The sequence below is a fragment of the Narcine bancroftii genome, chromosome 7 (genome assembly GCF_036971445.1).
Source record: "Narcine bancroftii isolate sNarBan1 chromosome 7, sNarBan1.hap1, whole genome shotgun sequence".
Classification (NCBI taxonomy): Eukaryota; Metazoa; Chordata; class Chondrichthyes; order Torpediniformes; family Narcinidae; genus Narcine; species Narcine bancroftii.
This window is the reverse complement of record NC_091475.1, coordinates 8,009,402-8,021,926: the sequence shown is the minus strand read 5'-3', so window position 1 is coordinate 8,021,926 and position 12,525 is coordinate 8,009,402. Positions and strand designations below refer to the sequence as shown.

General features: G+C 39.1%; 1 protein-coding gene across 3 annotated transcripts in view; it reads right to left on the bottom strand.

Moving 5' to 3' along the window:
• The window catches only part of LOC138738472 (zinc finger protein 654-like), a 52,593-nt gene that overhangs the window by 30,743 nt on the left and 9,325 nt on the right, over positions 1-12,525 (bottom strand). For all 3 annotated transcript variants that reach the window (XM_069888737.1, XM_069888738.1, XM_069888739.1), the window contains exon 2: positions 10,943-11,088. In XM_069888737.1, the coding sequence (XP_069744838.1) occupies positions 10,943-11,088 (146 nt within the window). The remainder of the gene's footprint in view (positions 1-10,942; positions 11,089-12,525) is intronic.

Below are 12,525 nucleotides of genomic sequence, written 5' to 3'. Positions count from 1 at the left end.
GCACTGAAGGACTTGACTGTCTCGGCCTTGTGGATCTGGAGCTCAGGCTATCAATGGTTTGAGTAGGAGTCTATGCGGCAGCAGAGGCTGTGGGAGTGCTGGAGGTGAATCTACAGACATTTGGTGCCTCTGACGGGACTCTGTTTTGCTTCTCTTTCGTATTGTTAGGGGAGAAGAGCAATGCTCATGGCGACTCTTCATTTACCTTACAGCAGACAAAAGTTGAAATATAGGCAGTTCCTGGGTTAAACACGTCAGATTTATGAACAACTCATAATTCTTTTTCTTTGGCTTGGCTTCGCGGACGAAGATTTATGGAGGGGGTAAAAAGTCCACGTCAGCTGCAGGCTCGTTTGTGGCTGACCAGTCCGATGCGGGACAGGCAGACACGATTGCAGCGGTTGCAAGGGAAAATTGGTTGGTTGGGGTTGGGTGTTGGGTTTTTCCTCCTTTGCCTTTTGTCAGTGAGGTGGGCTCTGCGGTCTTCTTCAAAGGAGGCTGCTGCCCGCCAAACTGTGAGGCGCCAAGATGCACGGTTTGAGGCGTTATCAGCCCACTGGCGGTGGTCAATGTGGCAGGCACCAAGAGATTTCTTTAGGCAGTCCTTGTACCTTTTCTTTGGTGCACCTCTGTCACGGTGGCCAGTGGAGAGCTCGCCATATAATACGATCTTGGGAAGGCGATGGTCCTCCATTCTGGAGACGTGACCCATCCAGCGCAGCTGGATCTTCAGCAGCGTGGACTCGATGCTGTCGACCTCTGCCATCTCGAGTACCTCGACGTTAGGGGTGTGAGCGCTCCAATGGATGTTGAGGATGGAGCGGAGACAACGCTGGTGGAAGCGTTCTAGGAGCCGTAGGTGGTGCCGGTAGAGGACCCATGATTCGGAGCCGAACAGGAGTGTGGGTATGACAACGGCTCTGTATACGCTTATCTTTGTGAGGTTTTTCAGTTGGTTGTTTTTCCAGACTCTTTTGTGTAGTCTTCCAAAGGCGCTATTTGCCTTGGCGAGTCTGTTGTCTATCTCATTGTCGATCCTTGCATCTGATGAAATGGTGCCCATTCAGAGCCAGCTCTTCAGCGCTTGACGTCCTGCTTTGCGGAAACTGCCAAAATGTTTGGCCTGGAAGTCAGCCTGAAGAAAACTGAGGTCCTCCATCAGCCAGCTCCCCACCATGACTACCAGCCCCCCCACATCTCCATCGGGCACACAAAACTCAAAACGGTCAACCAGTTTACCTATCTCGGCTGCACAACTCATAATTACGAACTGACAAACAGACCAGGAATAGAATGACGTCAATTTCTAGTTTTAGCGTGGTTGAGCCATAATGTCATCATGGCCAAAAATTGTTAAATTTTATTAGCACTGTGTTGTGTCATCAACAGTCCCCATATTGGTCCCGTTGTCCTGCACCCCCCACAAGTCCCAGACAGCCCACCACCAGTCCCCACACCGATCACGCCAACCCGCTCCTCCCTCCCCTCGGCTGGGCTGCTTATCTCCTTGCCTGCCCGCTGCTTTGCCCAGGCCGCGCGAGGGGAGGGAGAAGAGCGAGCAGCAGCATGCGCCGCGACGCAGCTGTCAGGCTACGCCGCATGCGGCCTGGGCAAAGCAGCGGCATGCGCCACTGCAACGTCTCCAGAACCATCACTGCTGATTGGCATGTCTAGTATTATTATTAAGTTTAGGATGTTTTCGTGTGTTAGGAGTGTTTTATATGGAAATAAAAATATATTATATTCTAAGATAAACATTTGACTAAATGACACTAAATAAGGACCATATGTACCTGTTCCAACTTGCATACAACTTCAAATGAAAGGCAGACCTAGGTAATGGAACTAGTTTTTAACCCGGGGACTACTTTCATATCGTCTATATTATATTTTTATGTATTATTACATGACAATAAAAGGAACATTGAACCAAAATAGATATTTCACTCAAAATGCATTATTGAATTTTTTAGATGAATTATCATTTTTACTGTTCTTTTTTGTAATAAATGCAATTACCGTATTTGACGGCATACAAGACACACTTTTTCCCCAAACATTGGCTTGAAAATATTCCCTGGGCCAACACCCGCAAGTTGCTATAGGGACCCTGGGCCCGGCGGCCTGCCAAGGAGAAACCACACATCAAAGGGTGTTAGAACTGAATTAAAAACATTATGCTTACCCATAAACACACCAAAAGAAAATTCTTAACATTCCCTGCTCAAATGAAGGGGGGGAGGGTCCTTGTATGCCATCAAATATTTGGTTATCGCACAGAAAACAGAATAAATAGACCTTTTTCAGGAATGAAAGGTATCCAAGTCTGCTGATGTCATGAGAGAAGGCACATTGTAATGAAAATATTTGGAATCTGGAACTCAAATAACTCAGTGAATGAGCAAAACTTGGCAAATGGAGTTTAATATTAGTCACTTCAGTGGGAATAATCTAAAACAGACTATTATCCAAATGGAGAAAGGTTGCAGTTAAGCAATCTACAGAAGAATCTAGGGATATTCTTCTGCATACATCGTACAAAGTTGCCAGACGGGTGCAGCAAATGGGTCGGAAGACAAATGACATAGTGGACTTTATTGAAGAGGGTTGGAATTAGAAATTAGGAATTGTTGTTCCACTTGTAGCAAGCACAAGTCAACAGGTGTGCTGTGCACAGTTTTGATCCATCTTATGGAAAGATACACTGGCATTGTAGACAATCCAAAAGAGATTCACTTGGTGAATTCCTGGGATGAGAGGTTTGTCCTATCATGACCTAAAGAAATTAGATCAATGTTCTATGGAACATTGGTGACCTTATTGAAACCTGCAGTGCCCATCATAATGTTTGGGACAAAGACACTTTTTTCCTTTACTTGTCCATGCTCCAGTTTTAAATTTGTAATCAAACAATTCACATCTAATTAAATTCCAGATTTTATTCAAGGTTATTTGTATACATTTTGGTTTAAAATGTAAAAATTATAGCACTTTTATACAAACTGCACATGGTTAAGAGTTTTATCACATATCAGGCGTACAAGTCGACCCTCTAAAATTGCAATGCTGGGCGTTAGCTGGAGGTGATTGCTATCATGGAGGCTCCACCAAAATGATTAAAGTTTGAAGCTAGTTTTAAAGTAGAAGTGATAGAAATGGCCAAGGAAACCAACTACCAAAGCTGCTGCATGAAAATTTGATGTATATGATAAGTTGGTAAGAGATTGGAGGAAGGAAGAGAGACTTTAAGGAAAATACCAAAAAAGGAAATGTTCGATGAGAAGAGGAATCACTCGTTGGCCAGAGTTGGAAAATCACATCACCTGAAAATAAGAACATTTGCACTGCAATGGGCCAAGTCACACCAGAATTCAGTAATGATTTTGAGGCTACAGCCGGCTGGTACAACTGTTCCATGAACGGGAAAAATTTGGTATCTTGATCACAATATTGCAAGTTTTCACCAATTTATTATACGTAACTGGCAGAAACACAAGTTTGCATTGACAAATATCGGAAACATGGATGAAATCCGCATGAATTTCAACATGACAGTAAAATAGTGGAATAGAAAGGTGTTAAAACTGAGCAAACCAGAAATACAGGCCATGAAAGGACCAGGTTTACCATGGTGTTATCGTGTACGGCTGACAGTACAAAGTTAAGACCCATGGTAATCTTCAAATGCAAAATTGAACAAAATAAATTTCCCTGCAGGTATTTTTGTACATTTTCATGAAAAAGGATAGATGGATGAAAAGGGTGTAAAACTATGGATAGACAATGTATGGAGCAGGCAGCCGGGGATTTACGCAAAGAATGGAGTTTGCTGGTCTGGGATATGTTTTGCAGTTGCTTAAATGAAAAGACTAAAAGTAGATTAACACTACATAATACTTACATTGAGCTTACATTGAGTGGTTTGAATGTTGCAAACTCCCTTATGTTTGCTTGAACAAGTCATTCAAAGACCATGTGCATAAGGAATTGAATACATGGATGACAAGTGCAAAAAAGTAGTTTACAAAAGGCAGGGCAATGCCTGCTGCATTATTTTTTTGAATATTTTTTTTAAATTTCCAAATACAAAAAAAGTCAATCAAATATTCAAATTAATTATACATGATACAAACTATACTCCAATAAAACCCACCAACCCCCTCCCCAAATAATAAGCCCCAAAATAAATGATAAATACAAAGAGTAAGAAAAAAAATTAAAAACCAGACCTGATTTGCAAAATATTATCATTTACACAACTTTGTCTTCAATACCATCTTTTATTTCTCCAAGGGGTTAAGATGATATCGTGAAGTTCAGGGAAATCTCAAATTCATGCCTACTTTATGTAAATATGGGTGCCAAATTTTCAGAAAAAAATCATATTTATACCTTAATTTATATGTAATTTTTCACAAGAGGTATACAACTACATATTTCTGCATGCCATCTTTCCAATCCTAAATGGGAATCGGATTTCCATGCCATTCCTATATATTTTCTTGGAAAAAATTCAATAATAATCTTGGACTATCACCAAAAATATTGCCCAATTTAAAAAAAAGCATTGAATCTTGTGGAAATTTAACTCAGTAATTTGTTCTAAATATTTTCCGAAATCTATCCAAAATGGTCTCAAATTTGAACATGACCATACAGAACGCAAAAAAAGTGCCCTCCTCTTGACTACATCTAAAAGATCTTCTTTCAATCAATTTAATGTTAGTGAAGGTACAATTGATGCAAAAAAATTATACTGAACCAATCTATATCTAACATTTATTGTATTTGTCAAGCTATCATAACATATTTCCTGTCAAATTGCGCGCTGCTTCACTTGATGTGTTGCATGATTTCGTGCTCGAGGCATGGGAAAAAGTTAAAGTAGACTCTGATAGTTTAAAAAATGCAGCATCTCTTGTGCAATTGTGGGAAACTGACAACAAAGCTGAAACTGCCTCATCAGATACAGACTGGGACTCATTTAAGGACTGTTTAAACAGAGTAGGGATGTGTTCGCCACTATCTTTGTCTCAGACAATGATATCGAGAGTGATTTTGAAGGATTCTAAATGTGTTGTTGTTTCCAATAAAAATTTCAATGAGAGTCTATTGTAGTCAAGATTTTTTTTGGTTTTTCAAGGGACAACTTATATACCAAATTGGCATGGAGCTGTTTTTGAGCCAATTTTAAAGTCTAGCATAGGTTGATCCCCATTATGATGGATTATCTAATATTTTATATAGTATATAGATATGTTTTTGAAGGAGATAGATTGTGGGAGTGGTGTAGGTCACAAACAATTCACAAAACAGATCTCATTTAAAATTCCAGAGCTTTGCTCGAGCCAAACAGCCCAGGCTCCGAGTGCCTTTGCAAAGACTTTGAAGAATGGCTATAAGGACTTCACAAGTCGGTGATAATTGGGCATGCTGTTGAGTAATGGATTATGGTTTTGAAAACAACAGATGAACAAACTCAGTAGTTTGAGTCCGGTGCCACAATCTGTCTGGTGAGAGACAGAGAGAAAGATTTCTGCAGTCATGGCAAGGTGCCAGCTTGTTCAAACCCCATTTTGAAGACAGGTTGCAAGTTCTCAGTTCCACCTGTTGAAAACCCTGAAATAAGGGAACTCTGGTGACCTGCAGAAGAAGAGGTTATCATTTAGAAAACCCTGATGGGGCAAGTTTCTTCGGCAAGATTGGAGGAAATCACTTCGTGTTTGTCCAACAAGTAACATCTCTGAAACCAAAAAACCTTCTTGAGTGGTAATCAATTACCTTTAAGCATCAGAGTTTGGTGAAAATTCAAAAATGTTAAATTCTGTGCACAGAATAAGAATTGCCTGATACCAGTGAACTTGGAGGAGTGAGAAGTGAGACTGGTCTGTGAATCAAAGAACTTTTCTGAACTTGTATACATGTGCACTTAAAATTAGAAGGGGGTTGTTAATATTAATAGCTTGATCCTGTTCTGATGTTTAAACATAAAGATAGATATTTTAAAAAATGTTCATGTTTAATTGCTGTTTACGTCATATATTATTTGTTTTTTGAACGAATAAATAGTTTAAAGAAAGAGATAATTAAAAGTAACTTTTGTTTAAGTAACCATTTGTCTTGGTGAATTTCTATTGCTGCTGAGTTTTGGGGTCCTCTGGGCCCATAACACCACTTTTGAGAGTTTTATTTTAGGGATTCATGACTTGACTTCCGCTGAAATACACGGTAGTTCCCCCATTTCAGGGCACCATAATATTTGGGACATTTGGCTTCACAGATGTTTATGAGGACTCAGCTATATTTAATTGCTTCATTGGTGCAGGTACAAGAGAGCTAGGCTTGGATCTAAGCTTTTGATTACCTTTGGAGTCTGTAGTTGCCATTTTTCAACTTGAGGACCAGAGTTGTGCCAGTGAAAGTCAAAGAAGCCTTTATGAGGCTGTCAAATAAGAATAAAACAGCAAGAGATATCACCCAAACCTTAGAATTACCAAAATAAACTGTTTGCAACATCATTAAAAGGAAAGAGCATACTGGTGAACTCAGTAATTGCAAAGGGATGGGTATTCCAAGGAGGATTGTTATTCCAAAGGGTATGTGCTGATGACAGAAGAATTCCCATCTTAATGAAGAAAAATCCCCAAACACACGTCCAACAGTTCAGAAACACTCTTCAGGAGGAAGGTGTGGATATGTCCACGACGACTATCTGCAAAAGACTTAATGAACAGAAATACAGAGGCCACACTGCAAGATGAAAATCACTAGTTAACCACAGAAAAGATGGACAGATTACAGTTTCCCAAGAAGTATTTAAAAGAGCCTGCAGAATTCTGTAAAAAGATCTTGTGGACAGATGAGACTAAGATTAACCTGTATCAGAGTGATGGCAAGAGCAGAGTGTGGAGGTATAAAGAAACCGCCAAGATCGAAAGCATACCACCTTTGCCATGGTTTGCATCTTGCAGTGTAACCTCTGTATTACTGTTCATGAAGTCTTCTACAGATAGTCGTCGTGGTCATATCTACACCTGCCTTCTGAAGAATGTTTCTGAACTGTCAGACAGATGTTTGGGGATATTTCTTCATCGTGATGAGAATTCTTCTGCCATCATCAGCGAGGTCTTCCTCGAAATAAGACTCCCTTTCCGATTACTGAGCTCATCAGTACACTCTTTATTCTTAATGACGTTCCAAGTTGTTAACGTTTGAGCGATGTCTCTAGTTGTTTCATTCTTGTTTGACAGCCTCATAATGGCTTCTTTGACTTTCAGTGGCACCAGTCTGTTGAAAAATAGCAACGACAGACTCCAAAGGTGATCAAAAGCTTAGAAGCAAGTCTAACTTTCTTATACCTGCACCAATGAAGCAATTAAACATACCCGAGTACTCACAATCACCTGTGATGTCAAATGTCCCAACATTATGGTGCCCTAAAATGGGGAACTATGTATAAAAAGTGCTGTAATTTCTACATGGTCAAACCAAAATATATACAAATAACCTTAAATAAAATCTGGAATATGCAATTTAGTTACATGTGAATTGTTTGATTACAAACTTAAAATGTGGAGCACAGGGGCAAGTAAGGGGAAGAAAATGTCTTTGTCCCAAATATTATAGAGAGAACTATATATGATTGTTCAGTAGCATGACAGGGCAGACAGAGATGTCAAAGTTACATGACAAAATGTCAAAGAATAGTCATTTAAAATTGAGTCTGTCAGAATTACTACTGTGGAAGGTAGAAAATCTCTGGTATTCCTGCTCCAGAGGAATGTGGAGGCTGATTCAATGAGGGCAATGGGCAAAAGAGGAAGTAGATACATTTTCAAAAAAATCAGGGAATATGAGGGACTGGCAAGTAAAGGAGAAGAGGAGTAGGGCAAAAAAAAAAGCCATGATCATATTGAATGATAGGACTGAGTGGTCTGCTCATGCTATTTTGCGATCGAAGAGCAAGGTGAAATAATGTAGCTTTGTGACTAATCGCTTAGACATTTCTAGTTAAATCTATTGACATATCTGCTTGCCTTTCATAATCATACCTGAAATAGTACTTCACTTAAAGCAATAATCACACACTTCCAAAATCATCCTACATGTGCATTTAACAATTTTAAAGAGAAAAAATTACAAATGCTTGAAATGACACTCTTCAAGTGTTTGAAGAATTCAGGTTGGAGAACATTAACTGTTTCTCCTTCCAAAGATGTTGCCTGACCAAATTAATAAGTTCTTCCAGCATTTACAATTTTAAAGCCATTTCTATTAGTTATTTTATTTCAATCAATATATTAAAAATCTGTTGTAGCATTCACACTAACAGAGTGAAAACGAGACCGGCAGTCGGCAGGTTCATTCCAAAGCTCAATGATTTATTATTTGGTTCGCCAAGGCTTTTTAAAGACGCAACTTGTTCCCACCATTGGGAACCAGAAGTTGTGTCACTGACTGACAGCTATTCAGATTTTGTGCATGCGGGCTCTTTCCTTTGGGGAAAGGGGAAGATACCTGGTGCCATCTTTGGTGCAGGCTGTTCCGACCGTATGCGCGTTACAATTGGAACCAGTTCACCTATACACCAACCGTGATGGTCGCCACACTGTTACATTTAAGTTATTGAACATGAGATTTAATTCTGCCTGTCCCGCATCGGACTTGTCAGCCACAAACGAGCCTGCAGCTGACGTGGACATTACCCCTCCATAAATCTTTGTCCGCGAAGCCAAGCCAAAGAAAAGATTTAAAATCCATAATCTTTCATATGAAGTATGGTTCCTGATAGCTAGAGCACTATCTAGTATATGGAACAGGTGCACACATGTTGGAAGTCTATTTTAAACGTAATACAGCATTGAAAATTCCCAATAATGAAGTAAAATATTTAAATAAATCCTATGTTATACTGATGTATTGGAGGATTTAAACCATGTTTTTTGCTCCTCCAAGGCTGAGAATCAGTATCCTGCTTGAGACTCAGCAGACATAAGCTAAATTCCACCATGGGGCCCAGAGATGCAGTTATCTGACAAAAAGACATCTGCTACCGGCACCCCGACAACCTACTACAAGTGTGCAGTCACTGCCTCGGCAGTTGGGACCAGTCCGGGCATTGATAAGTATAATTGGGAAGGGCTTGCATATTGTAGTTTGATATCAGCTTTAGAATTTGTAATAAAGCACTCTTTATTTTGGGGGGGGGGGGGGGAGGGCTGGACTAATTTTAAGTTAGATTACTAATATTGTGTTACAATTAATGGGGGGAGGGTTATTTTGTGTAGTTTTCTGATGTAATATTGTAATCATACCTTTTTTTTTCTTTAAATGTAATTCTTTATTGTATTCATGTTATAAAGTTTTAAATAAAGTCTTCAAAAAAAAAGAATTTGTAATAAAGATTTGTATAAACTGAAGTGCTCTCGGTGTGTGTGTCTATTTTCTTTCGGTAGCTCAAACACAGTGACCAATCTAAAACGAACAAAGTGAGAGGTACAAGTTTATCCAGGACAACTGAAAATCCTAATCAAGTGAATATGACACGTATTAAAAAGCCAATTTCTGTTTTTGTATGTTTCCTGATTATCATTCACTTGAAGTTCTAACTAAATTGCTGGGATCATAATTAAACCTGCCTCCCCCGAGATAACATTGTGCACAAAAGAGTCTCCAGATTTGTAAGATACACAATTTGTTATCGTGTTAAATGAATGAGGAAATATGTGATAATCCCCCAAAGGAAAAGTGAAAATAACCAGTTCACAGATCTCAGACACCTCCAAATAGACAGCAAAGAGGACTGGCTGTCAACAGTTCAGACATAATACAGTATTTGCCAAAGGAAATTATAGATCAGGAGGGGAATAAGGAGGGGGGCATGGGTTAAACACATCAATTAAATATCAATAGACAGGCATGTTTCACTGACTGACAATGAACACGTTCCAATTCAGGTACATGGACAGTTCTCAGCCAGACATGATGCATCTTGCACAATCCATTCACATAAAATTGCAGATGCTATAGCCAATATATAATTGGCAATTTACCAACTTTAAAAAAATATACAAGTGCTGGAGAATCTCAGGTCATGCAGCATTTTTCATTACACAATGATAATTAACCAATGTTTCAGGCTTGACTGTCAAAGTAGGAGTCTTATTTTTAAACTTATATTTACCACAGCAGTTTTCACTGTAAAGTATCAACAGTAAAACTGTTAATAATCCGCTCACCAATTTAGCTTGTGACTCAATGGGAAAAGATTCCCTTGAAACTCACCTGGGCCACATTTCCTGAATGCCCATGAAATTCACCACGACCCTTCTTCCTACTCTCCCCTTAAACTTACCAGCTACTTACAGGATTCACTGAAAGATACATTACACTATTGGGAAACGCCAAAAAATAAAGTGAATTCAAATTGCATTGGGATAGTTCTATAGCAGTGGTTCTCAACCTTTTTACTTTTCACTCTCATACCCCTTTAAGCATTCCCTAGGCCATAGGTGCTCTGTGATTAGTAAGAGATTGCTTAAAGTGGTATGTGGGTGCGGAAAAAGTTCGAAAACCACTGTTTTAATCATCCCTCATTGACTCGTTATCTGCATGGTTTCATAACGCCAAAGGAAATGGGCCATTGACGATCTTTCTTAAGCAAAATATTTCAGTAACAATTGGGTCTAGAGCAGTGATTCTCAACCTTCCCACTCACATCCCACCTTAAGCAATCCCTTACTAATCACAGAGCACCGATGGCCGAGGGATGACTTCAAGGGGTATGTGAGTGGGAAGGAAAAGGTTGAGAACTGTTCTACATTCTGCCAAACAGGCAGCACTAAAGTACCAAAGATGACAGATTAACAGTTTGACTGCAAGGATGTCAATCTTTTTAAAGACAGAGGAACTAAAATTACTAAAATAGATAAAAGCTACTTACAAAGCCAGTCGGCTCAAGACATATTGGACATGTTCACATTCTGTAGCGAGAAGTGGTCTTGCTTTGGTAAAGCTACAAATAGCATTTTTAAGCACTTGAAGTAATGGCAAAGGTACCTGCCATTTCCCAGCATGCCATTCAGTTACCTATTTGAGGAGAAAGACCATATATAACCATATATACACACAACCACATATAACCACTTACAGCACAGAACAGGCCAGTTCGGCCCTATTAGTCCAAAGACAGAGGTGATTTGCTGACTTTTTTCGGCTGCCACTTCCATAGATTTCATTATCAGTGTCTAAAGATTTAGAGATCAAATCTCAATTCCATCCTTAACAATTTAGTTCTTCTCAAAATGGAGATTAGGGAATGATTCCAATACAATTTGGAAAATTACCTCAGAGGTGATATCAGAATAAATGGGTTGGCATACACACAACAGCTACCCAATATGTTGTGAAAAATATGACAAAAAATAAATACATTATTTCACTGCTAATGTCAACTTTATTCTGGATAGAATCTGAGATGTAGCGTAATGTTGCACCTTCTGTCCAATAGACAATATTTTTCTATGTAGGAAACAACTTTACAATATTAAATGGTTGACAAAAGCCAATTCTACATTTTGTTTACATTGGTCGCAGCAACAAAGATAATATTCAACAACAAAAAAAAATTTTAAACTTGCTGAGCAGCAAATGATTTTATCATCACCCAAAGTGCTCTAATTACTTCACAAAGCAGATTATGGATAAAGCTTTTTAATTATGACAAATTTTAAAAAGACTATTGCAGTGGGCAGAATTTGGTTTTTCTTTCAACATCACAAACACAAAATTGTTTACCGAGATTTGTCAGATATAACAATCTTCACAATTTCATGTTATTTTTCGACGAGTTGATATCAATTTAGGTACTTGATTACTTTGTCCAGAGAGTTTGGTTAAGTACTTTTTCCATAACTGAACAGCACAGTTGGCAAGGTGGTTAGCGCCTGTGACCCGCACTTGAATCTGTAAGGAGTTTGTGCATTCTCCCCGTGGTTTCCTCTGGGTGCCCTGGGTTCCTGACACCTTTGAAAATTACATAGGAACATAGGAAGTAGGAACAGGAGTAGGCCGAGCCTGCTCCGCCATTCAATACGATCATGGCTGATCTAATTTATGACCTAACTCCACCTACCTGCCTTCTCCCCATATCCCCTAATTCTTCTATCATGTAAAAATTGATCTAACCGAATTTTAAATAGGTTTAATGAGGCAGCCTCAACCACTTCCCTGGTTAGAGAATTCCAAACATTCACTACTCTCTGGGAAAAACTATTTTTCCTCATCTCTGTCCTAAATCTACTCCCCCGAATCTTGAGACTGTGTCCTCTCGTTTTAGTTTCCCCGGCCAAAATTGTACAGGGTTTAATTTATATATTTAGGCATGGGCCAGAAGGGCCTGTTACCATGCTGTATGGCTAAATTTAAAAAAGAATTCACTGCTAGCAAAGTGACAGGACTGGAGTTTCCTGGTCTAATTTCTTAAACTAGAATGGCATAGTAATCCTTCATAAATCCAATCCATAT